The sequence below is a fragment of the Populus euphratica genome, unplaced genomic scaffold, assembly GCF_000495115.2.
Source record: "Populus euphratica unplaced genomic scaffold, PopEup_1.0 scaffold119.1, whole genome shotgun sequence".
Lineage (NCBI taxonomy): Eukaryota > Viridiplantae > Streptophyta > Magnoliopsida > Malpighiales > Salicaceae > Populus > Populus euphratica.
Genome location: NW_011500011.1, coordinates 519,529 through 545,517, shown reverse-complemented (window position 1 = coordinate 545,517; position 25,989 = coordinate 519,529). Strand labels below are relative to the sequence as shown.

Below are 25,989 nucleotides of genomic sequence, written 5' to 3'. Positions count from 1 at the left end.
TTTATTTTTTATTTTATTTTTAAAAGAAGAAAAACTAGCCCTAATCTGGCCATCAATGCCACCACCTCCTATTGATGGAAGTGTAAATTATTTTGGCAAAAATCAGTTCTCTTTTCTTTCTTTCTTTCTTTTCTTTTTTCTTTTCATTTTTATCCTGAAGTAAACATTAACTCTTGTGGATTATTTACTTTTTATTTTTATTTTTTATTTTATTTTTAAAAGAAGAAAAACTAGCCCTAATCTGGCATCAATGCCACCACCTCCTATTGATGGAAGAGTGGCGTGTAAAAAGGGACATTTAAGTGACTAGACAGGAAGAAGGTCCCATCACATCTCGCACATGGGTTCGAGTCCTGGTGTGCACGCCTGTCACCCCCGTGGTGCCTTACATGCCTACTGGGTTTGCAGGGTGTTCAGTGAGCCGTGGGGATTAGTCGTGGTGCGCGCAAGCTGGCCCGGACACCACACGTAAATCCAAAAAAAATGGCGTGTAAAGAGGGACATTTAAGTGACTAGACAGGAAGAAGGTCCCATCACATCAGTACTTGCTGCTCTTACTTTCCGTCTTATGATTCACTCAAACTCGGAGTACTGCTGCGGACAGTACCGCCTTCATCTGACAAACATAATAGAACTGCTCACACACTAGCTTGTACTCCTCATGTCCCTCCAAAACTATGTCACCAACCCCTATGCTATCATAGTGTGTATGAGTGTGTTTTATAATAACCTCTCTCCTTCATCAAATTTCCAAAGTCTTTTTTAACTCCCAGTCTTTGCCTCTGCTAGAAAACAACCCCTCCTCTCCTCTCCTCCCACAGCATCCATTCTATCCAGCGTATCAGCTATGAAGAAGCTATACCGTAAAGGCAAGGTGCATCCATCAACGCCAGTAATATCAGACCACCTGTCTTTTCTTCCGGTCACCATCCTTGCCCTCACAGCTGCTCTTTCCCCAGAGGACAGAGAGGTCTTGGCCTATCTTATCACCTGCTCAGGCAATAACAATATCTTCCACAGCAACTGGTCGAATATTAATAGCCGCAAGAGTAGCTGTAACCAAAAGACAACTTCTTACACCAAGAGCAGCAGCAGCAGCAATAGTCATGACCACCCTCCTATGTTCAGCTGTGATTGTTTTAGGTGCTACATGAGTTATTGGATTAGATGGGACTCGTCTCCTAACCGGCAGCTCATTCATGAGATTATTGATGCTTTTGAGGATTGGTTATTGAAACAAGGCAAGAGTAGTGCTACAAGCGGCAACAAGAACAGGAAAGACAGGAAAAGGAAGGGAAACAGTCAAGGTTCTGGTGAGTTGATCAAGAGGCCAGAGTTGAGAACGAAGGACAAGCAGCTGGATGAGACTGATTCAGTGGATGGAAATAGCAGTGGTAGTGGTGGGGGTAAAGGAGTTGGTGGTGGTGGTGAAGAAGGGACGGAGAAGGGGTCTGTCAGGAGGCTGGTGAGCTTCATCGGGGAGAGGATTTGGGGTGTTTTGGGTTAGTGAATTAGATCGAAACAAAAATGGAAAAGGCCTGGTGGATTTGATTTGTCGTAGAACCTGCAGGCTAGTACTTTTCTGGCATTTCAATGTCAGATCATAAAGGGAGGGTTCTTCTTCTTCTTGTTTTAATTTCCCATCCTTTTTTAATTTATAGTGTACAAATATGGCGGCTTAGTTTGGAATCATCAACAATTTTTATGGTTTTTTTTTCTAGCGAATTCATAGACTACATCTTTATCTAGCTAGCTTTCTGATTTACTTGATCAAGTGAGGTGGTGGTTCTCATTGGTATTAGCAGTTTTTGTTAATTAATGCTTAATATTAATCTTGGAGCTCACTGCTCCATTCAACATTCAAGAATTTGATTTAAGACGAAGACGATTCAAGAATCAACCCTCTTCCTTTTTTGCCATTACATTTAGAGAGTTTTCCCCCAAAAACGGCATGCAAATCCATGAAATTTAACCCGGAGAGGAATGCATGCCTTGGCAAATGGTTTCCGAGCTCGTAAATTGTATGCTGATGGCAGAGATGGTAGGGCAAGTGTGATCCCGTAAGTGATTAATAAAAGCCTTCAATCAATGAAGAGAGCTTTATAGGTAGCTGTTAGCTAGGCGCTGTGTGGGGGTAATGTTTGCTTGCTGGTGGGAACGGAATGGAATAAGTAGGTGTCGTCGTTATCGAGGTCGGCAAAAGCATTCCAAAAGAAATCTTCGATTAAAGCAAAGGGAAATGCATGGTCTGTAATTAATGGTTATTGCCTTGAATGGATGAATCTCTTTTTCTTAAAAACAAAAAAACAAGAAGAAAAGAGGTCAGGCCACCTTAATCCACCATTCGTGTCACCACTCCCGTCCAAACCTCTTTTCGGTGTTCCCTATGGCCTCTATTGGCATCCCTCCTCCTCCTCCTCCCTATTTTCTACCCTTGGACCCCGTGAACCCTGAAGCCCAAGAAAATGGATTTGGTATGTAGTTTTACACCACATGCATGCATGTTGATACTGGTAATTAACTGGCATTTAGCAAGCGGGTTCCTCCCTGATTGGAACCCCTGGCAATACTTCGTTGCGAAGCACAAATCTCCATCTAAGATGTGTCCTTTCGGATGCAGTACTGATGACTGCTTCTGTAAAATAAAGAACACAAGTTAGGTGCATGCCATGGCTTGACATGCTCCCTCCTTTCCACTACTGACAAGTCATTTCTCAGTGAAGGAGAAATCAAAAGCCGTATAAGCACACCTAACCATCCTTTTTTCCACCATGAACTATTAATGTAAGCATATATTCCACACCACGCTAGGTATTATAGCTGGGTGGGGAGCATCTCTTGATAGACCAGCAACAACTAACAACCGAAAACATGATTGGGTTGTAATTCTCACGGTCCATTAAACATCCTGCAAGTTCAGTGAACAGGTAAGATACCGCGAAGATAACAAACATACCACACAAAAAAAAATCAACAGATATAGAAAGAAAATCACTTGACAACCCTATTACTACTAGTACTTGAACTGAAATTTAAAAGAAAACGAGCAGCGTAAAGAAATTTAAAAGAAAACGAGCAGCGTTTTACGCTGCTGAGAAGAGAGAAATATATCTTGATTTCATGGTGTGATGGACCTGGTCAAGGGTCAGTTCCAGTTGTCATTTCCCACTGAAGCTCATCATGGCTTGTGTAATGGCGTCAAAAAGGCATCTTTTTTGCTGATGATATTCGCACCATCCGCCTCAATCTCTAGCATCCGGAGCTCTGTTTGTTTTCTCCGTATAAAATTATTTTTTTAGAGTACTTTGTTTTGAAAAATATCAATTTAATTTTTTTAGCTATTTTTAATACGCTGATGCTAATCGAGTCAATGAGTTTTATATTTGGAATGCGAATCTTTGCCTCCACTGTGCTTGCCCAAATCTCTGGGCACATATTCCCATTCCTTAAATTATACTAGATTCCTGCCATGTACTGCCTTTCAGATCCTTTTGTTTTTAATTTCAGTTTGTTAAAACCATGAAAAAAAAATAATATTAATTGGAGATTTTTCCCTAGCAAATATTTTTTTTTTAAAAAAAAAACAGAAAGTATTCAAACCACTTTCTTATAATTAAATTATACATGAAGTCATAGCAAGTGGCTCTCAGTCATTTTTGAAGCGTGTTATTTGGAATCAAAAGTTTGAATTGATTTTGGAAATGGTAAAAAAAAGAAGACCCGATGATGCTCAAGGTAGCATCTCTCTATGACATGATGTTACCCATTGACTCCCGCTGCGTGGAGGAATCGGTCAGTCAATATTTCGGTGAGAGTCGACGGCCACAAAGCAACGAGAAGCTCCTCCACATTTACCTTACCTCCTTTATCAGCAGCTAATTCCATCGCAGCTGATCTTTGCTCCCATTTTTGTGTGTGACCCACCTTGGGATAAGTTAACCTCCCTGGTTTTGACTTGGTCTTGTGGTCTTAAATTCAAAGGAACAAAGAGTGGCCACATTCCATACAAAAAGTCCTTCATAATTTACTACAGTTCATAGATCAAGCAGCTTGCATCTCCATCAATTTGCTTCGTTGGATAAGCCAACTTCTGGTCTCATCACAGTCAAAAGTTAAGAAATTCATGCATGCTTAGGATTTGAGGTTGAAGAACTAAATATTGTAATCTACTCTGAAAAGAGTAACTCATGATGCCCATGCTACCACTGGAAGTGTCATGTCATCCTGCTTTTCTCAATGGCATGTGACCAAGCTGCCTAAAAGGCTCTTTAATCGACACAAAAGCATATCGACACCATCACCCATTATTGCATAGACCACCTTCTTCTTTTTTTCCCTTTTTTTATGGATTTTAATTTATTTCTCTTCTCGGTCATGAATCAACTTCCAACTACTTTAGTGAAGCAAAAAACATAAACAGTTAGGAAGAAGACCAATATGGAGACAGAACCTGGTCATCAAAAGCAACGACACAGTGTAACGTAAAGAAAGAATCTAAAATAGTGGATATGAAATTATTTAGAACGCATGGGAAACAACTAACAACTGTTTGGATGATGTTACCCTAGGACAACTGATGAGAAAATCATGGAGAAAAAATCAAAAAGAAGAAGAAGAAGAAGAAGAAGAAGAATAAGCAACAAAATGCTATATGTATCAACTATTTTTATTTTTAATGGATGCTACTTGGACATAATCGATTTTCTATCATGATTTAGGGCTAAACCTAACTTTACTATTTGTATAGAAAATGATGATCAATTATTAAGGTTGAAAAATGGTGGCATTAGGTGGAGTTTCCTATAACTGGATTGCTAGCTATCATAGTTCCAGCCTGCCTAACATTTCACCTGCTACAAGGGAAACAAGCCTTCAAATCCGGGATACAAACTGCAAAAAAATTTATTCAGAAGATCGACCCCTCGAAGTAAAAGAAAACAATGATGTATGAGCTTAATAAATATTGAAAACAACATTGTTATTTATACAATAATGCCAGGCCTATGATTGAAGGATCTAAACATAAAGTTTATTTTTTTAAGCTTCCAAGGATGGTCCACAGCATACCGGTACAAAATGGATACGCCACGCTATCGAACTTCTAGCATCACAGCAGCATCCATATCCAATACTCTCTTCCCTATAGAATTTGGCGTTCATTATATTTCTTATGAAGTGAAACAACCTTCTATGGTCAATCAAAATTAGGAAACTGGGACCATTGAAAAAACCTTACTGATTGATATGCCTCCACCAGACCATAACCTCAGATGACTGGAAGAACATCATGTGCTAGTGAATGGCTATAAAGGACTAGAGAGATGGTAATACCTTGAATTGGAGTTAAGCATGTACAGTTACAGATGAGCTCATGGATACACAGCCTTTCAAGCGTTCCAGAATGACATTCCGGTTGACACGTCCCGAGTGTGAAGTAAGAGGAAGGCCCTCTTTGACACATTCATCGTACTTCTCCAAAGCAGAAACAATGTAACTGAAATCTGGTCGCTTGGATGGGTTGGCTGCCCAGCAGCGCTTTATCAAGTGTGCAAGTGCAGGCTGGCAACTAGCAGGCAGTGGAGGCCGCTCGTTCTGCCAAAGAAGAAAACTAGTTTAAATAAAGCTGGTGTGAATCTGTCCTGTTATCCCAAGTTCTAATTAATTACATTCTGTTCTGGGATGTTATACCTAGCAGAGGCCTTTCATATTTCAAATGACCATCAGGTCATGTTCTTATGGTTATAGCCCCTAACATGACCAACCATGAGGTTCGGTTTTTATCAACCTTCAACATGGTTCAATTGATGCCAACAAATCCTATTCTTGAATGCACAGATCAAATGTTCTTTCGGAGTTCTACAGAGCGGTACAAGTTCTAACCAGTAACCTCATAGTCTTACCCCAAACACCAATGGTATTTGTCTGCCATTTAGATTCTTCATTGAAACAAATTTAACAGAGCATTAACTGTCAAGGTCACAGCGCATGACAGATGAAAAACATTCAATTTTGAAAACAGTAGTGCCAACATGTAGTCAGAAGCCCAAATCTTTTCACAGTATCACGGGGAGAACAGAATTAATCTATTCTTCCTGAGGGGAAAATGTTTCAGATAAAGAAAGAAGATGCTCATTCTGTTTACAAGCCTCAAGGATAGAGATCACTTGAGCGGAAAATCAACATTGTGTGACACACACTCTTCGAAACTTGTATTTCAAATTGCACTAATCTAAGCAAGTGCTGCCGCAGTAGTTATCAAAGGGATAGCCATATCATGGCCAGCATTTTGCAGTGATTTGTCTATAGCTAGATTCTGGAACTGTTATTTCTCACCACTTCTAAGTTCTCAGAACTTTCACTGTTAGGACTAGAAAACAACACCGTCCAATGTTATTCTTCAAAGACAAAAACGAAATCAAATGAAGCCCTCCATTCATTATTACTGGTATTGGTTATCCAATGGTCACCAATGAGTGATTTCACAAATAATTTCAGATATCATCTTAATAGCAAAAATGAGTGCAAAAGGGATGTGTTCCTAAATAAGATACATATTTTGAAATTAGCAGATGGTCAAAAGCATAGCTAAACTAAAAGAACAGATAAAATCTCCTTGCTTCTCCTGCCAGTTTTTTTCATGCAAGAAGAGACAATCTTACCATTTTAGATGATTTTTCTCTGAGATTATAGATCTCTTTGGCCTTATAAACAGACGATTAACATGGGACGCTCCCACTGCTTCAAGTTCAGTATTTATTTTCATTATGGAAACATCAAACTTTAAGAAACAAGAAAAGTATGCAGGAAAATCTTTTTCAATGAAAGCCTGTAATTAGCAAATGCTTGTTGATTTGAACAGAAAACATTTGCATACCTTCTCTGCTACAGCAAATGCAGCTTGCACAGGGGTCATTCCTTGAAAGGGAAGCAAAGCTGTAGTTAGTTCCCACAACACAATCCCAAAACTATACACATCAACTTTCCGGGTGCAATGTTTCTCCTTGATCATCTCTGGTGCCATCCAGCGGTAGGTTCCCTTGTTCCCTTTGGTTTCTTGGCACTGTGTTTCTAGACATGATGTACCAAAATCAGCAACCTTAACCCGCATTTCATCATTTAGAAGCAAATTATTTGATTTCAGGTCTCTGTGGATGACTCCCTGTGAATGAAGATACTCCATTCCTCGTGATATATCAAGAGCCAATCTCAGAATTGTTTCTGTTGAAAGTGAGTATGGCTCTTTCTTGTTGAGATACATCCTCAGAGTTCCTTGTGACATGTACTCTGTGATGATACAGTACACAGGTGGCTTTTTACAAGCTGCAATGAACTGTAAAGAAGGCAGTTAGCCATCTTGCTATAAAACGTTCCAATTTTGATAAGCTATCACAAGGTGACACTGAGATCAGTTATTAAAGGAACATGCTTCCTCCACCTATTGGCAATTGAATAAATCAAGATCACTGCTATACTTTGTTCTAAAGCATTAGTAGCATGAGAGATCACAAAATCAGTAAAGCTTCAGGTTGAGGTACGAAGAACAGACACGGATAAGAAATATGAGGTTTTTATCAAGCCAGTCCCGCGGAAATTTGAGGCTGTTTCCAAAAATCAGGTCACCCAGTATGACATCTTCGAAAGCTTGAAGACAACAAAGGATGAGAAAGAAAGTACAGTAAATTAACAAAGCTTTCACATTGGAAAAGATTTCCTGCTCAAAATCAAATTACAAAATTAAGCATGTTAGACAAAATTGTTTTATAAAATTAAGAACAAGCACTTGTTCAGCCAAAAAGAAGAAGAAGTATCTAGCCAGTGCCAGGAACCACTGATTACATTTATCAAACAATACATACATGAAAAAAAACTCATATCTAATTGATAAGAACGCAAAACAATCTTAACAAAGTTTTCACATTGGAGCACAAAACCAAGCATGTTAGACGCAAGAAACAGTTCCATCAATTTAAGAACAATAGCTATATCATAGTGAACACAGAGATGCTGCAGGATTCAATTATTACGTTTAATTATTCATTAACATGCTAATCACATCAACCAAGCCATTAATAATTAAAAAATAAATTCTTTCGCTTTTAATTAAATTGGAATGCAAAACCACACATACCTGCACTATATTGGGATGAAAGAGACGCGAAAGCAGAGCAACTTCACATTTGAACTGCTGTTCAAGGAAAGCTCTAGTCTCCTCCTTTTGGGTTGGAATTCTCACCATTTTGACAGCAACCGCTCGCTGCTTGTAAATTCCACGATAAATCCTACTATGAGCTCCAGAGGCAAACTTGTTGCCTATAAATAACTGTGAAAGGTCAGCAGTCCATTCCTCTTGGTCCTCCTTTGAAGCCTCCCAAGTCTCTACATTCTCAGATTCCAAAATCATAGACCATGACTCCAAACTGTCAAATCTCTTCCTCTCCAAGTTCTCCATTTCAGAATTCGAATGGGATTTTGATGAGGAAGAGATTTTTAATGGTTTGCTCTTTGATCTTCGAAGTCGAAATGCACGGAAACATGAACTCGCCATTGAAGAACCTCCCTTGTTGTGTTTGATATTAGCGCCAAAGATAGGGTGTGTTTTTTTTTTTTTTTGAAAGACGCAAAAAAAAAAAGTGTGTCAAAACAAACAATCAAAAGGAGCTTTCCTCCTGAAAGTATGAATTGATTTTAGAAAGTGCATGAACTGATTCAAAAACATGGGTTCTGTAGAAAATTGAAAAAGAAAAATGGGTTTTCATGAATTGATCAAAAACAGTACAAGAGACAGTCATGCACACATTCATCAGGTTTTTTAGTACACGAAAAAACAAGTCAAATGACGACTTTTCATGATGAAAATAGAGAATATAACTACCGAAAAACAAACAATCAAAGGCAATGGAGTTTTATGACATGAAGAAATGGAAAGTAAAGAAAATATAAAATTCATGAAAATGCAGGGGTGTTATTGTTGCAAAAAAGGAAAAAAAAAAGAGAGAGAGAACAGAGGTTTTCACGGCAGGTCAAGAGATTAGGTCGTTTGGAAGTGGAAAGATGGATGAATTCAAAGCAAATATTTCAGGGGGGTCTCGTGAATGCTCCATTCAAAAGGAAAGGAAAAGGCCTTTTAGTTTCTTGAGATAGCTATAGAAGCAGAGAGAGAGAGAGAGAGCTTTTTTCTGGACAGAATCCAACTCCTCTGTTTCTGCTGCGTCTTCCTTGCTTGTTCCTTTTATCGTCATTAATGCTAAGTGGCCACAGTTGCATAGATTGGGTTTCATAGGTGATCAGATGATCCTGATTGATAAACATCATTACTCCACTTCTTCAAGCAAATCCTTGCATCCCCATGTTAGGATATTGAAAAACTCAGACTTCAGGATAGATTCCATCTTTGAATTACTACTATTTATGTACCACACACAAGTGGCAATTACAGGTGGGAAACCCTTGATAGGACAAGTTGCGCATCATTCACCATCTGACACCACTTTCTGTTCTTAATTATCTTCTCTTCTTTCGGAGGATATGGTCGTTGCCACAAAGATTTTATCAGAGAGAAACAGTTTTCAAACATTCAACGGCGTGTTTAGCCGGGCGGTTTACGCTGAATTAAAAAAAAAAGAGAGGGTATTTTGTAAATTAATTGCTACCGCTGATACCATCTCATGAAGGTTAAATAATTGATCATATAGACTCTTATGTTATGGTCTTATGATATGAGTACGATAAGGTGATGAAATGGATGTCTGAACTGTTCTTGGCTTAGGATTTAAGTTAACTATGGATTTTGATAGCTGTAAATTGTAAATGGATCAGTCGATATGATATGGAAATGAATTCAATTAACGTAGGCTCTAAGCCAAGGGCTATTGGCAACGGCTTTCGCAGTCTGCATGTGATTTGCAACGGTAAACGATGTTACGTCCCATAGGCGGCGAACATCATCTCTAACACCACTAGCTAGCAAGTAGCATGCGAGATAATGAGTACATACTGATGAACATATATATATATCACTTCATATTCTGATTTTATTTTATTTTATTCATATTTTAGCTAATGCTTTTCGATTTACGCTAGTACTTCTCAATTAACTCTACCTAAAATTCCCACGTAATTTGGAAGAAAGAAAGGAAAGGAAAGGGCCAAGTGCAAATTGTACTCGTGCTTGCCAGACCCATGATCACCACTTTATTCCAAGCCATTGGAGCTTGTATTAATTTGAGGTGGAGTTTAAAAAACAAGTTAATTAAAAGTATAGCTTCTCTTTCTTTTTATTATGGTACAAGTATCAAAGAATCAAAGCAGGAGTTCTTCTCCCCTCCATGATTGGCTTATAAGCTAGGTCTACTAGTATTCCATGAGTGTACAGGATAGGCACTGTGAGCATAGAATAAGGTTAAGCAACAAGGACGTCGTTGTCCAAACAGCATTGAAAGGAACTTGCCCACCTCATTAATTCTCAAACTCTCTTTCACACACAGAAGTATTCCTTTCCTATCTTTTGATGATCAGAAACAAGGGGAAGAGATTTTATGATTTGTATCAAAGTACCAATCAAGTTGTTCGTCAATTTTACTTCTTTTTCTATGCTGCACAGTTCTCATGAGCATGCAGTGATCATGAAACAATTAAGATTGATGTGGATGGTCATTGAAAAAAATCTCTTGCCCATGCAGTTTCTTCTCAACTCGTATGGAAGTGTATGGCCAAATCCATTTGGGACCCCAGCTTGATACAATCCTCTGCAAGTTGTGGGTGCTTGCCTTGTCTGTGTCAGCTATTTCTGCCATTGTGGACTGGATAGGTCCTGGGAGAGTGCTAAAGAGTCAAAACGTGTTTGCAATATATAGAGCTCGCCCTTTCATTTGATGTCAACACGCCGAGGCAGGACCAATAAGAAAGGATAACAATTCAATTTGGGCAGCTTGAAGAAAGGTGTAAATATCACTTCTAGTGGCCCAAAGCCTGGGGTACTGTTGATAGGCTTATAGAGAAGATGCAATGCTTCTCAAATCTTTCTTCTTCTTAGGTTTGAGGCCAATGCATCTGCCAAGTCCAGCTTGACCTTAGCCCAGGAATGACAAATTAAGGGATCCGTTGCACAAGACCTACGGCCATCATTATTAAATTGTTAAAACTCACGTGCAACCCTACCGATAAGACATGATAAATATGTCCTAGAAATCATCCAAAAAAACCTATGTGTTGTTCAGAGTCTAAACCTCGTGTTAATATACACAACTACTGCAAAATCATACCATCCATTTCCAAACAGTATTGGCTGAGCGTAGCAAGAGCAATAATCATATTGTGTGCCTCTTATAATCATTTTGGCTGAGCTGAAAGTGATTCTATTACTACACTTAAATCCCGTTTGGTACTGGAGAGATTGCTGTTATATTTGCCTTTGAGTATAATCCCTAACAGCACAAGAACACAAACAGTAAAGCCCCACATAAAAAGCTATCGCTAATTAAATGGAGGATTGCAAGTGAGATTTGCAAATGACAACATATATGCTCACGGTAGAGAACAAATAATGTGATAGTTTTGTTTAGCGAAAATGGCTAAGCACAAAAGGAAGTGTAGAAAAGAATCCGGTGCCATTAAAAGGGATGTAGAGGAACAAGAACACCTTGAGAGAGAGAAAGAGTGTTACAATATATTTACATAGCAATACAAAACTACTACAAGAAATTAAACTATAGATTTCTTTTGTATTAAGGTAGTTTTTATGATGGTTGCGGTTTGTGTGTGTGTATATATATATATATATTAACAAAGAATTATTACTGAATTAATAGAATTCTTAAAAAAACAATTAATTGAAAAGGTCTCTCTCACACACAATCTTATGATTGACTAGCTACAATAAAAGGGCATATAAATCTCGAAGTCTTGTGTTTCCTTGACAGGATCTTGATAACGAGCACTTATATATAAATAAATTAATCAAATCATCTCTTCTAAATGAAAGAGAAAGTGACCCCAGTTCTTGTAAATACATCATTTATTTTTACACGTCTGTGTGTATATAGAGAGAGGGTGGTCCTGGCTCTGAATCAAGAAATCCCCACATCTCTCGGAAGAGGAATAAGACTTGATTTTTCATAACGTGAGGTGGAGACCATCTTCCACAAAACGAGCCTCCCCGCAATCAAGTCTTGATAAATTGGGTTCTGCCATGCAACTATTATTACCCTTTGTTCTCCTCGTGACGGATAGAGAGGGCGAGAGAGTGAGAGAATATATTAAAAATAAATTTTAGATTACTTTTATGAATAAAATACTAACCAAGAGGCTTGGTGCGTGTTTTTAGTAATACAATGCTATGATGTTTTTAAAATATATATCTTAATTAAAAATATATTAAAATATTATTTTTGAATATTTTTTGAATTTTAACATTATCATGTTACAAAACACCTAGAAAGATATTAATTTGATATTTTTTAAGTAAAAAATAATTTAAAAAATATTTTTAAAAACAAATCATTGCTGCTCAAACACATGAAGACTCACAAATTAAATGATTTCGTTTCTTACCTCCAACCAAAGCTCCTGGAAACAAATATTTTTTTGTCTTGATTTCGCTACTACTCTTTTGATTAAAAATAGATTATGAAATATAATCTAAAAAAAAATAGATTATGAAATAAAAAATTCATAAAACTCGGAGTTTTAGGGTTTTAAACTTTAATGATAAGAAAGAATCATGAACAAACTACGTTTTTTACAATGTTTATGTCAATTTCCTCAAGTTTACACAGAAAACGAAGCCCTCATTCCCTTTCATCATTTATGAATCAAGGGGCCGGCCGGGGACAAGAAAAGATGCGAGGATAGCATACAAGGCTAGCGTAATTATCAAAGGAAGAAGAGGTGCATGGAAGCAACAAAACAAAGAATCCTTTTGTAAAACGAAATGCTAAGTTTCCTGGACAGCACAAATCAAGTTATAGCTATCACCGTTTCCTAGCTAGCTTAGGAGGAACGAAAATGAAACGACATGGACAAGATTAAACTTGCTTGTGCATGATTTTCAAAGGTTAAAATCACCATCTTAATTACAGATCGATGGGCCCTGCACACTTTCTATCCGAGCAGAACAAGTTACTCGGGAGAGATGGAGTTTTCCTTATTGCGTCAATCAACCATAAAAATTGTTTATCTTCATAAAATATTAAATTAATATTATTCAATTATTTCAATATATTGATGTTAATACACACACATATATATATATATAAAATCTGCACCACAATTCTATATATATATATATATATTATTTTAATATATTTTCAAATAAAAAATATATTTAAAAAATCTTGTAATACACACACATATATATATATATAAAATCTGCACCACAATTCTAAACACATATTTGAGAATATTGAATATTGTTATTGAATCACGCTTTTAAAAGAATTAATTTTTTTATTTTTTAATTGTTTTGATGTACTAATGTCAAAATAAATTTTAAAAAATAAAATAAAAATATTATTTTGATATATTTTTAAATAAAAAATATTTTAAAAAACAATCTTCACCACAATTCCAAACACTCACTTAATACAAATCAAGCTAAGTTATGTCATATATAATTACTTCTACTTTAAGCTAAGTTATGTCACATATAATTACTTCTACTTTGGTCTATTATAACAAAAGTTAAAAGAATATAGTGTTTTACGGTGCAAATTACACAATGAAATTACGATATTGCTATTGATTTGGCAAAATCAATTGATTTTAGATTTTTGTTACAAGTCTTATTAGTCATTATACAAAAGAGTGGGTTAAATTGTCCTTTTGTATTATACAATATAATTACCTTATTATCCTTGACTACAAAAAAACATTAAGCTTTGGTCAAGATGATTTTTAGTCATTGAATTAATTTTCAAATAATTAAATTATATTGCAAGTCAAATTTATTCATATTTTTATTATAATTTATTTTATTTTAGATAGTTTTTGCAATTTTTTTATAATTTTATTATTCTTGAGTTTTTTCTCTATGAAATCTAATCCTTTTTTACTAGTAATTTTTTCCTTGCAAGATTTTTTTAAAATTAATTATTTCATCCTTCAATATTTAATTAGGTATGTGTTTAGTTTCTTAGTTGAGTTCAAATCTTAAATTTAACGGGTTGTGGGTTTAAAAAAATTATTAAACTTTTTTTTCCCATCTTCGAGCATTTTTTTATTTTTTTCACTTTGTATGGGATTTTTTAGTCATCTTGTGAAAACAACTTATGTTGCTTTGGTTTTTATTTTTTAGGTCTTTGTTAAACTTAGCTTTTCTAAAGAAATTTTATTTTAAAATTATTTGATTTCATTCTTCAATATTTAATTTTTCAAGTGTTGAGCTTCTAAGTTGAGTCCAAGTCAGGAATTTAATGGATTATTAGTTTGACAGTTTAACCCAGCTTTACAAGTTTAACTTGGCCTTGCTTGGTTTTTTTTTTGTGATTTTATCCTCTAAAATTATTTTATTCACTTTTTATAAGATTTATTTAAAAAAAAATAACAAGGGTGTCTTGGGTATTTTTAGGTTTTTGTTATATTTAATTCTTTAAAAGAAATTTTGTTTTCTTAATTAAATATAATTTATTGATTTCGTTCTTCATTATTTAATTTGATGAGTGTTGAGCTTTTTTGTTTAGTCAAGATCTATAATTTTACATATTATAAGTTTGAAAGATTAACTCGGATGTACAAAGTTTATTCAGGATTGATTTTTTCCACTAACATTCTATTATTTTTGTTTATTAGCTTTCTATGGATTTTTTCTATGGATTTTAAAATAATAAGGTTTAACTCGATTTTTTTCTTTAAATTGATTTTTTCCACTAACATTCTATTATTTTTGTTTATTAGCTTTCTATGGATTTTTTCTATGGATTTTAAAATAATAAGGTTTAACTCAATTTTTTTCTTTAACCTTTTTTAAATTTAGTTTTTTTTTAATTTTTTAAATTAATTTAAATTAATTGGGTTTTTTTTTTTAATTTTTTTAATTAATTTAAATTAATTGTGTGAGAGTAAACATTAGCTTTTGTTTTTGATAACATGTACGATTTCTTTCCGTTATAAAAATTATAGATTTTTTTTTACTCGTGAATATTTTTTTTTGATGATGGTAAAAAATTAACCCGGTTAAGTGTATTTTTATATAACCTAACTCCAACCATTTCCCATTTTTATATATGGAATCAAATCACTATGCTCACATCAAAATTCCCCTAAATTATCAACTCATTTCTGTTGCTCTTCTGGTTCCTTTTCCTCTCCGCAGGGTAAAGAATTTCACGCCATGTTATAATTAAGTGTATTTTCAAGCAATACAGTGATTGTCTACTGGAACAAAACAACATTTCAAGCCAAAAAACATAAAACATGATGTAATTTAGGTTGAAAAATGCAGCAAATCACGTAGATAAAAGGGCACTCAGCCACCCTCCCTGTTCTACTTGTTACTGCTTTTCTTTTTTTGATCAATAGATAGCAGTTAGGTTAATACCCCTAGGATTCTGTCAGCAGAATGGTTCTTTAAACTGTCTCCACAGCAAGGATATAATCGTCCAACTTTGACAGCCATTGGAGCTGCCTGCCATCTCCATCACCACCGACGTGGTTGAATTGCAATCTTCCAATGTCGCCACAGTCCCCCCATGTGTAGCATGAAGAACTACCACCATCATGCACTAAATTCTACTGCCGGCCGTAGAGAGCAACTACGTTTTGATTTTTAACAGCCTTGTCATCTCCAGACATTAACCTATTGTCTGCTAACAAATTTCTGATTTTCTTTCCCCCCTTTCGATGATATTCCCACTTTTGAAAATTGAAGCCCTTTGCATTAACTAATTGATTGAAAATGTTACTGTTAGTGCTATAGAATCTAGACAATTGATGCTGATGAGGTAGATCTATATGTTTGACTTAACTTCTATTTATATTTTAAGACTTTTTTAAGAATATTTTTTATTTTAAAAAGTATTAAATTGATTTTCTTGTTGATATTAAAAATATAAAAATTTATTTTAATATTTTTTTTAAAAACTATTTTAAAAAACAAACAGTAAAAGAAAACCTTACACCCTGTCAACGAATGAATGGATGGATGAATACTGGGTGGTATTTTGCAAGGTTTTACTGGGCCCACGTCACCTTCCAAAATTAATTTCTTTTGGCTATCTGATTGTGATTGGATTTATCGTAACCGTTGAATATGCCTAATCAAATTGCACAGGAAATGATACAAAATGTACAAGATCTTCTGGGAAGCAGATCTACAATGTAGGACCTATTATCCAACAAACTACTAATTCCTTGTAGGACCATGTCCTAGGCACCCTGACGATGACAGATGATGATAAGGAGCTTTCGCTCTATGGATAGAAATCGCTTCGTGTCCAATGCCATGGACACGTTCCTCTGCCCTCGCAAACCCACAATTCACTGCACTCCTACACACTACTACTGGTAGCTAGCCTGCTCATTTACAGCTCAACTAAAGAACCGCACGTCCATAGCCATCCATTTGCCATCAAGATCCATTCCCATGGGGTAACTCCCAAAGAGATGTTGCTTTTCCATAGCGCTGTATGAACGATATATAAGATGAGTTTAACGCCACTTATAGTTTGGGAAGGAAACCTACTCGGTTCAATTTGGTAGAAACTTTAATACCGTAACCTAAACATTGAGCAAACTCGACCAACAACAAATAAGAGAAAGGAAAATCTGATCAGCTCTCATTGCTGCAGCAGCTTTACTGTGCTCATCCTCCCTTTCCACACCCAGGCCCTTCGCCTGGGAAGTCCATGCAAAAGAAGCATTAGCATGGTGATGCAAGTATCGAAAAGGAGGAGTCCACTTTTCTGCACTGTCACTATATGCATGGATAAAATGGTCAAATAACTCAGCCAATTGTGGGCACAATCAAGCTCGTGACATCGAATCATCCCTTCAAGTTCCCACACCCCTCTCTTCAAAAAGAGGAAAAACCTATATTAGTCCCATTGCCATACTGTATTACACCGCCCCTACTAATTGAACCCCAGCAGCACACAAAAAGAATGAAAAAGAGTCAATAGTCCCATTCTCAACACAAAAGGACATCGTTATCACATTTCCCAGACCCTTTCTTGTCATTTTACATCTGCACCCTCTCTCGCTCGCTCGCTCCCATCACCAAAACACACACTTCTCGACCACCATCACCAAGTAACTACTAACCCCATCACTCTGTCTTCCAAAGACCCTGTAAAGTCTCAAACGTTAAGCCAATGGGTACCCGAATTCAGTCTCACCAGCTCAAAAACGGGTTGTTCGTGTCTGGTCGCCCTGAACAGCAACAAAAAGAGAAGCAACCCACCATGGCAGTACGCGCAGTGCCTTACACAGGCGGTGACATTAAGAAATCCGGTGAGTTAGGCAAAATGTTTGACATCCCAGCAGTGGTTGAACCACCAAAGGCACCACCTTCACGTGCTTCTACTTCTTCAAGTGGATCCATCAGAAACTCTTCTTCTGATCCTATTAGAAATTCTTCAGGTCCTTTGAACGTTGTCCTACCGACAGGGCTCTTCACCTCAGGTCCACTTGGTTCCGGCCCACTGGGCTCTGGCCCACAAAGAAGATCGGGTCAGCTTGACAACAGAGCTGTCGGTTCGGGTACAGGATCCGGATCAAGCAAGGCACTTTATGGGTCAGCAGTGACTAGCTTGGCTGGTGATGTGAAGGTGGGGTTTAGGGTTTCAAGGCCAGTGGTGTGGGTGGTGATGGTAGTGGTGGTGATGGGGTTGCTTGTTGGGGCTTTTTTGATGGTTGCAGTTAAAAAAACTGTGATCTTACTGGCTGTTGGGGCTGTTTTGGTGCCCCTGATTGTTGGGTTTATTTGGAATTGTGCATGCGGAAGGAGATGCTTGTTAGGGTTTGTTAGGAGATACCCTGATACTGAGCTTAGAGGGGCCATTGATGGACAGCATGTCAAGGTTACTGGGGTAATCTCAATGTCTCTCTTCACTACTACTATTGGTTATTTATTACTATATGTGTTTCTCAATCTCTGTGTTTAGTGCTAATTATGGTAAGAGTATCAATTAAACTAATGCCAAAAAATTACTATACCGTCCATTATTGTTTTATTATCTTCTGGTCAATTCTGGCGTTCGTTAGGTTTATTTTTGTGGTTTTTCTAAACTTGTAAGATTTATCATGGATACGGAATTTGTCATTATTGAATTTCATTTTCAATGGTTGGGGTTGAAGGAAGGCAGCGATGGAAAGAAAACCGAAAACTACCAAAATGAGAGATTTATGGAACAGATTATGGATGGGAACATGAATCTTATATATAAAGGGTTGATTTGGTGGTGTTCCAAAGGATTATGTGTTAAATTTCATTGAACATAATAAGTTTGTAGTAAGGGTTTTTTTTTTTAGCCGGAGGATTTTAGAGGTTTTGTGTACAATCAAAGGACTCATCTTTCTGGATGTAGATGCAAACTTGCAATATTATTTGGGTGGTATAGAACCCTTTTTGGCCCGGTTGCGTTATCCAGGTAACTAGTCTGGAGTTGTTTTCTGGGCATTCACCAAAGAGGAAATTTTGGTCTACTTGATGGGTGGAGTTGAGCCATCTAAGCTATTACGAGTTATTTCTTCCATGCATGTCGGGGTGGTGAGTGGACCATAGTCTACTTCTTTAGGGGCTAACGTATAGAATCCTGAAAGATGTCATAGTTTGCTCGATGAATTATTGCGAAGTGATTGTATTTTTACATGCCACTCTAGGAATTTACATTTTTGGTGGAGAGTCAAATTTGTCGGTGAGTTAAGGAAATTTCTTGGAGGTTTTAAATTCACATAACAACAAATGTTGAGGAAATGCAGCTGTTACGGTTGATTTTTGTTGTTGCCTGTGCAAATTTAGAATTGAAGGGAACCAAAATTTGCTTCTGTCAGGGTTAAAGGATAAAAAAAAAGAAGTGAGATGACTTCGAAACTTGCTACGAGAATTAATATGAGGTTCTTATTCTTTTTCTAGAAGAGCAGTGAGTCTTCACCTTGAGTCCCTTGTATAGTCTTTGGAGTATATGTTACTGCAAGTCAGTTGGTTTATATGGAAATATGAGGGGGAAAAATGCCAAGGACTTCTGTGGTGTGGAAACAATTACTCTGAGAAGTCTCTTAGAGGCTGTTGCAGAGTCTTGTGGAAAAAGAGTTTTCATTACCAGGAATAGGGGATCAAGATGGTACGACAGATTTGTTGAATATGTCAAAGATTTGCTGAGTTGAAGTTACAAGGGCATTTTTAAAAATAGGCATGGGTGGACTGGATGGTTTCCAGCTCTTTCTATGCAAATATAGTAGAGGCTTGATTGAATAATTTCCTTCTTTGTTGTTTGACGAAAGCCATGTGAAGATGACAAGATGGATGCCTTATCTATCAATCCTATTAGTGTCTTGAACATTAAAGGTATTCTTGGAGACTTTGCTTCAACGTGGAAAGTGGAAATAAGTCCTTGTTTAGTTGTACACTCTGTAGACTTTTGTTTGGTGAACAACCTCAATGATTTAATAGGGCCAAGGCAGTGCAAACTTCACTAGTTGCTATAGAAACCGGTCATTCCTTATTCTATTGCTTCCATTTTTTGTAGAGTATCACATCCTGAGAGTTTACATTCATTATTGCAGTGATGCAGCGCGCAGCTTGAATGTAAAATTTCCAAAATTAAAAGATGAAAAGGGGTTTAAGAAAGTTGAACAAAACAAACTGCTAGTGTCAAAGTATAAAATATTTTTGAGGGGGCAACATTGTACAAATTTGAAAAGCCTTAAATGTTGTTTCACAGTTTAAGCTACCATTTTTAGCACTTGCTTCAAATTTGTACCTATATTATGTCACAATATTGTGTCTGGTTTATCTTCTTATGTAGGTTGTCACCTGTGGCAGTATACCTTTGGAGTCATCTTACCAGAAGGTACACAGATGTGTATATGTTTCAACAGAGTTGTATGAATTTAGAGGGTTCGGTGGAAAGTCTGCCCATTCAAAGCACCGCTTTTTCTCATGGGGATCCAGACATTCAGAGGTGAGTTTGCTCACGTTGATTTGTGAAAATATTGATGTGAAAAACAGTTAGCAAATGATGATTCAGCTTCAGCTCATGGCACTTAGGTTTTAGTAAACGAGAGCACAGAGTAAAATTTAAGTAAGTGCCTAAGAACTATTGAGCAATGAACAAAGCACCTGACACTTAAATTATGTTCCTATACCAAGGCGTGGAGCTGACCGAGGAAATGTAAGTTACTGATTCAGCTTCTGGGCAAGTTTATATGAAATTGGAAGTTAATATTTACCTGTACTTCATGTTTCACGGAATGCCTTAAGTTTGTAAACACATGCATGATGATAAGGTAATAAGCACAAGGAGTTCTTCATTTGATGGGGCCACTGAATGTCTTAATTAGTACATAGCTATTTAAGAAACCAGAAAATGCAGATAGTTCTAATTGGTGTGCCATTAATGAAAAAACATAACTTGACTCCCTATGATTATTGAAAACTGGGAATACTATCTTTGGTGTCTCTCATAATATGAGACCATAGCTTAATTGTGTGCATTATTTACTGTAGCTAAGATTTTTTTTTGGGAGAAAGCCTCTAATTCAGCATTTGTTATGACGCGTTGCTTCTGGTGAACAGAAGTTTGTTGCTGATTTTTACATATCAGATTTCCAATCTGGACTAAGAGCACTAGTAAAGGCGGGCTATGGAGCCAAGGTTGCTCCATTTGTCAGGGAAGCTACAGTAGTGGACGTGAAAAAGGAGAACATGGACTTGTCTTCTAGCTTTTTACGCTGGTTAGCTGATCGCAACCTTTCAAGTGATGACAGGATAATGCGTCTCAAAGAAGGGTATGGCTTAAGAAAAGGGTTTTACGAACTGATTCCTTGATTTGGCAGTTCTAGTGAGTTTTCTTGGTTGGGATACTTCTGAGATATGTTTGCATCCAGGTATATCAAAGAAGGGAGCACTGTAAGCGTGATGGGTGTTGTTCGGCGACACGATAACGTGCTGATGATCGTCCCTCCCCAAGAGCCTCTCTCAACAGGTTTTCAGTGGTTCCGATGCCTCCTCCCAACCTATGTTGAAGGCCTTGTTTTGACATGCGATGAAAATCAAAATGCTGACGTGGTTCCCGTGTAGATATTTAGCTGTTCATCTTAATCTAAAGTTTTCTTTTGAACTGGATTTCACAAGTAAATATTTAAAGGGTGCCTAGCAAGGGAATGATCAAGCACCCTCCACACAATTCAGTACGTACCTTCCTTTAAGGTTTTAAAGGAGCATGTATATGGCACAGAAGTCGCAGAGATGGAAGAACGATGAGCATGTAGTCAAGCATAGTCTAATTTATATGTGATGTGGATGGAGAGTAGTATGCAATGGGGAAAAAAACACCCAACGGAAGATGCTGGAAAATGTTGTAGTGTGGTAGCGCTAAGCATTTTGATATTGGCTGATTTGTGTACATGAGTAGCAGAGCCGCGCTACGGGGTATGGAATTGTTGCCTTCTGAACTATAATCTAGTAAATGCGCTGTAATTGTATTTAGGTTCCTCTTATAAATTATAGAGGTTTTCAAGTTTGTTTGTTTAATAGGGACGCACCTCTTGTAAAGCATGAAATTCATGCTTTCGGTGAGGTGCGCCATGCACCGCACACAACCACATTCTTTGTGTTTGTGTTTTTTTTTTTCGGGATTATTTAATTTAATTAATTAATTTTTTTTTTTTTGTGTAGGATTAGGGCCTTGTATTGCCTATTTGCTTGTATTGTGAAAATGGCATCTACGTAAACATTCTGTCGTGCTCTGTAGCGTAGGGGCACGTATATTAAATTCAAGGGGCAATTACCCTGTGAGTTAAATTTTCTAAACTATCAGGTTTAAGCTGGCACTGAAAAACTAAAATATGTTTCTTATGAGGGTAAAACTTTAAGATAGGGAACTTAGTCTGGACGGCATCCCACAGGCAACCACCATAGTTTCTCTTGTTATGTAAGAAGTATCATCGGATGCCGAAAAGGCAACTGCAGAGACCATGTAGTCCGTGGTACCAAGCCTGTTGAGCAAGGTCTGATCCTCAATGGTCTTCCTCAACAACAATTAACAATCCAGTCCAGTCCAGGACATGTCAGCGACTGCTCCTTTTTTAAATTATTGAAATAACTTGAAGACAGAAATCTGAGCTTACAATCGTCTTATTGCTTGTAATGAAATCAACAAGGTGTGTTGGTACAATCCCAGGAGCTATACAGTTCACACGAGTGTAATAGACACAAAAATGGCCAGAACAAAAGCATGGTGTGTCTACACAAGCACCTACAGTCTTTCAAACAAGGGTAACAGCCTCAAGTTCATCATCATATTTCAGACATAAATGGAAGAACACAAGCGGACAATACCTGCTAAGCCCCAATATTATGGATGGATGAGGATGCCACCTTCTGTTCTGTAATGTGATACACACCGTAGCATGTCTACGCGTTTCTGTTCATTTGAAACATCTTACAAACTAAAGAAAAATATAAGAGAGAATATTTGTGAGAAAGCATCTCATGCAAAAACAAAACGTGAGAAGAGAGTTCTTGATTACTGATATATACAGACTTTACAATCTCGAAGAAATATTTAGAAGGAAAATTATAGTAAATTTGTATAGGTTGTAATTTCTATCTTAGTGTTGTTACATAGCTATTTTACCGGAGTAGATTGTTGGACTGATTTCCCATTATGTAGTGATTGGATTTAAAAAGACTCGAATTAATCTTCATGATTCTTCTATTTTAGGAAGGACAACACATCTTGGTCAACTACCTTATCACTTTATGTTGTAAACTTAAGATGGTTGTTAGTGGGTGGATTATGTTTACTACCCTCCCTTAAACTATGTTGAGGCTGAAGGCAAAGTTTCTTGCGGAAATGGTGTAAGGAAGCTTTACAGAGGGGCTTAGTAAATATATCCATAATCTGTAGAGTAGAAGAATCATGTCGAATAACAAGAAGACCCATTGAGACCTTTTCATGAACGAAATGGTAGTTTCATTCAATGTGCTTATTTCAAGCATGAAAAATAGTATTAATAGTCATATATAATGCAATTAAGTTGTCATAAAATAGAATTGGTGATTGTGATCGAGGAATATGAAGGTCACGTAAGAGAAAAGTAAGCCAAGTTAATTCTGCAGCGGTGTTGGCCATAGCACGATACTTAGTTTCGGTACTTGATCGAGAAATGATTAGTTGTTTCTTGGCACACTTTGATATAATGTTTCGCCCCATGAATGTATAAAAGCCAGTTGCAGATCTTTGGGTTGTTGGACAACCTGTCCAATTTGCATTAGAGAAACCACAAAGATTAAGTGTAGTATCATCGATTAAATGTAAACCAGAATAGAGGGAGCATTTGACATATCTTAAAATGCGATGAACCATTTTCATGTTAGTAAGAAATAGGGATTGTAGAAATTAAAAAACATAATTGACACCAAAGGAAAGGTCAGGTCTTGTAAGAATCAGATAGTGTAGGGCACCAATAATGCTACAATAAAAAGAAGGATTTGAATAAGGTGTGTCATCATTAAAGCCTTTAGTTTCAAATTCCATTGGCTTGTGCTTTTGCTTGTAATCAAGCATTTGTGCTTTATCTAGAATTGAATAAGCATAATGACCTTGAGAAAGATGTTAGGAATTGTTACGCCGCTGAATTTCGAGCCCAAGAAAATGATGTATGGGGACAAGGTTTTTCATTGCAAATTTTGAATACAAGAGTTGAATAAAATCATCAAGTAACCATGGATTAGATCCTATCAAAAACATGTTATCAATATAAAGTAGTAAAATTAGTGTACCAAGTGATGAGTGCATGATAAAAAGTGATGCATCAACCAAACTATAAGAGAAATCCTATGCAAGAAAAAATGAGCTAAAATGATCAACCAAGCTCATGGTGCTTGTTTAAAAATGTAAAGAACTTTTTGAAGTTTACGGGCTTGATAAGGAAAGATTGAATTGTGCAAGCCAGATGGTTGTTCCTTAAAAATATCTTTACTTATGAAACCATGAAGAAAGATATTTTTGAGATCAAGTGGTCTTATTTCCCATTGGTAAATTAAAGTCAGACCAAGAACTAGACAAATGGTACCTGGTTTGATAACTAGAGAAAAGGTTTTTGTATAGTTGACGCCATCAACTTGATGATATCCTTTTGTAATTAACCTAACTTTTAGCTTGTCAAGGGTATCATTGGCATTTAATTTAGCTTTAAACACCTATTTTGAACCCACCACATTCATATAAGGTTCTCTGGGTACTAAGGTCCATATTTGATATTGACAAAGTGCAACAAATTCCTCAAGCATGACGCGTTTCCAATAATCATGTTGTAGAGCCATTTTGACATTACATGGTTTGTCAAGAATATCACCACATTCAAGAGCTAAACATAGCATGGATTTGGTTTGTGGATGCCATATTGAGCTTTAATGACTATAGAATAAGGTGTCGACTGTACCTATTTAGAATGTAGAGGAGAGTCAAAATTTAAAGGAGAAGAAATAGGTGAGGAACTACCTATGTCAGGTATTATATCAGTTGTAGGAGATGGAGATGTTGTATTCATTAAAGTATCATTATGTGTTACAAAGCCTATGATAGTAGGTTGTTGAGGTGCAGAAGAGTGATCATAATTAGAAGGGGAATCAGATGAAACATCTTCGACCACTGGAACATGTAGAGTTGAAGATTCATGTAAATAATTGTATGAAGGTGCATCCACTGGGGGGGGACTATATTCATCACCATAGGTAAGGATGGAAAAATACTAAAGGATTTGGTGAAGCTAATGAGTGAAGAAGGTGGATTCTCTTTCTTTCTACAAGGAAAATTATTTTCATCAAACACCATATGTCTTGAAAGAAACATCTTATGTGTTTTAAGATTTCAAACACCATATGTCTTGAAAGAAACATCCTATGTGTTTTAAGATCAAGACAACGATACCCTTTATGTTGGTTGCTCTAACCTACAAAAACACATGGAATAATTTTAGCATCAAATTTATTTTTTTTTATATTCCAAGTATATAGATAGCATCGAGACCCAAACACATATAAAGTAGAGTAATTTAAGTGAGAACCATATAAGCAAGAGTAAGAAGCATCAAATGCTAATGAAAAAGAGGGCAAACAATTAATTAAAAATATTGTTGTAGCAAAAGCCTCAACCCATAGAAATTGAGGCACACTGCTATGAAAAATCATAGTCATCCTAAGTTCTCGAATAGTGTGATGACGATGTTCAACAATCCCTATCTGTTTGGGAGTATACGGACATGAGAGATGATAAATAATTCCTTGTTGCTGAAAATAAGATTCAAGTCTTTTATTTACAAATTCTCCTCTACCATCAATATGGAAAATTTTGATTTTTTTGTTAAATTGTTCCTGCACATAATGTTCAAATGCCAAATTAACATTGAAGAATTCAAATTTAGCAAAAAGAGGAATTATCTACATATAATGAGAATAATCATCAACAAAGCATGCATAGAATTCAAAATTTCCAAGAGATTAAACAGGGGGCGATCCTTAAATATCATAATGAATTCTTTCAATAATATTAGTACTAACAAAACTAGTTAAATTAAATGGTAACTTGCTAAGTTTGCCCGGTTAATAACTTTCACAAAGATTATCGATTCTTTTATTGGAATTAACATCAATTAACTTCTTTGTATGCAAAATCTTGATGGTAGAGTTTTGTAGACGTCCAAGATGTTGATGCCATAACTCCTCGGTTCTTAAGTTTTTTCTATTAGAGAACTTGGCTTCCTTCATTTTGGATAAAACATAAAGATCTCCTTTACGCTGGTCAATTAGTAGGATGCGCCCTGCCACTCGTT

General features: G+C 36.5%; 3 protein-coding genes across 5 annotated transcripts; 2 read left to right on the top strand and 1 right to left on the bottom strand.

Annotated features, from left to right (window-relative positions):
* The first annotated feature begins 206 nt into the window (after positions 1-206).
* On the top strand, positions 207-1,859 carry LOC105141488 (uncharacterized). Its single transcript, XM_011048722.1, has 2 exons — positions 207-331; positions 538-1,859. The coding sequence occupies exon 2, from the start codon at positions 848-850 to the stop codon at positions 1,505-1,507; it is 660 nt and encodes a 219-aa protein (XP_011047024.1). The 5' UTR covers positions 207-331; positions 538-847; the 3' UTR covers positions 1,508-1,859.
* Positions 1,860-3,653: 1,794 nt separating this feature from the next.
* LOC105141487 (serine/threonine-protein kinase HT1-like) lies at positions 3,654-9,691 on the bottom strand. 3 transcript variants are annotated; one of them, XM_011048721.1, is made up of 4 exons: positions 8,129-9,691; positions 6,875-7,330; positions 5,332-5,592; positions 3,654-4,252 (listed from the first exon to the last, which is right to left on the bottom strand). In XM_011048721.1, the coding sequence occupies exons 1-3, from the start codon at positions 8,543-8,545 to the stop codon at positions 5,344-5,346; spliced, it is 1,122 nt and encodes a 373-aa protein (XP_011047023.1). In that variant the 5' UTR covers positions 8,546-9,691; the 3' UTR covers positions 3,654-4,252; positions 5,332-5,343. The 3 variants fall into 3 exon arrangements, with proteins under 3 accessions (XP_011047023.1, XP_011047022.1, XP_011047021.1); XM_011048720.1 differs by lacking the exon at positions 3,654-4,252 and adding an exon at positions 4,929-5,140 and having other exon boundaries at positions 8,129-9,688; XM_011048719.1 differs by lacking the exon at positions 3,654-4,252 and having other exon boundaries at positions 4,929-5,592; positions 8,129-9,689.
* Positions 9,692-16,255: 6,564 nt separating this feature from the next.
* LOC105141485 (uncharacterized membrane protein At1g16860-like) lies at positions 16,256-21,890 on the top strand. The gene is made up of 4 exons (XM_011048718.1): positions 16,256-18,020; positions 19,959-20,114; positions 20,729-20,940; positions 21,040-21,890. The coding sequence occupies exons 1-4, from the start codon at positions 17,304-17,306 to the stop codon at positions 21,230-21,232; spliced, it is 1,278 nt and encodes a 425-aa protein (XP_011047020.1). The 5' UTR covers positions 16,256-17,303; the 3' UTR covers positions 21,233-21,890.
* Positions 21,891-25,989: the final 4,099 nt, after the last annotated feature.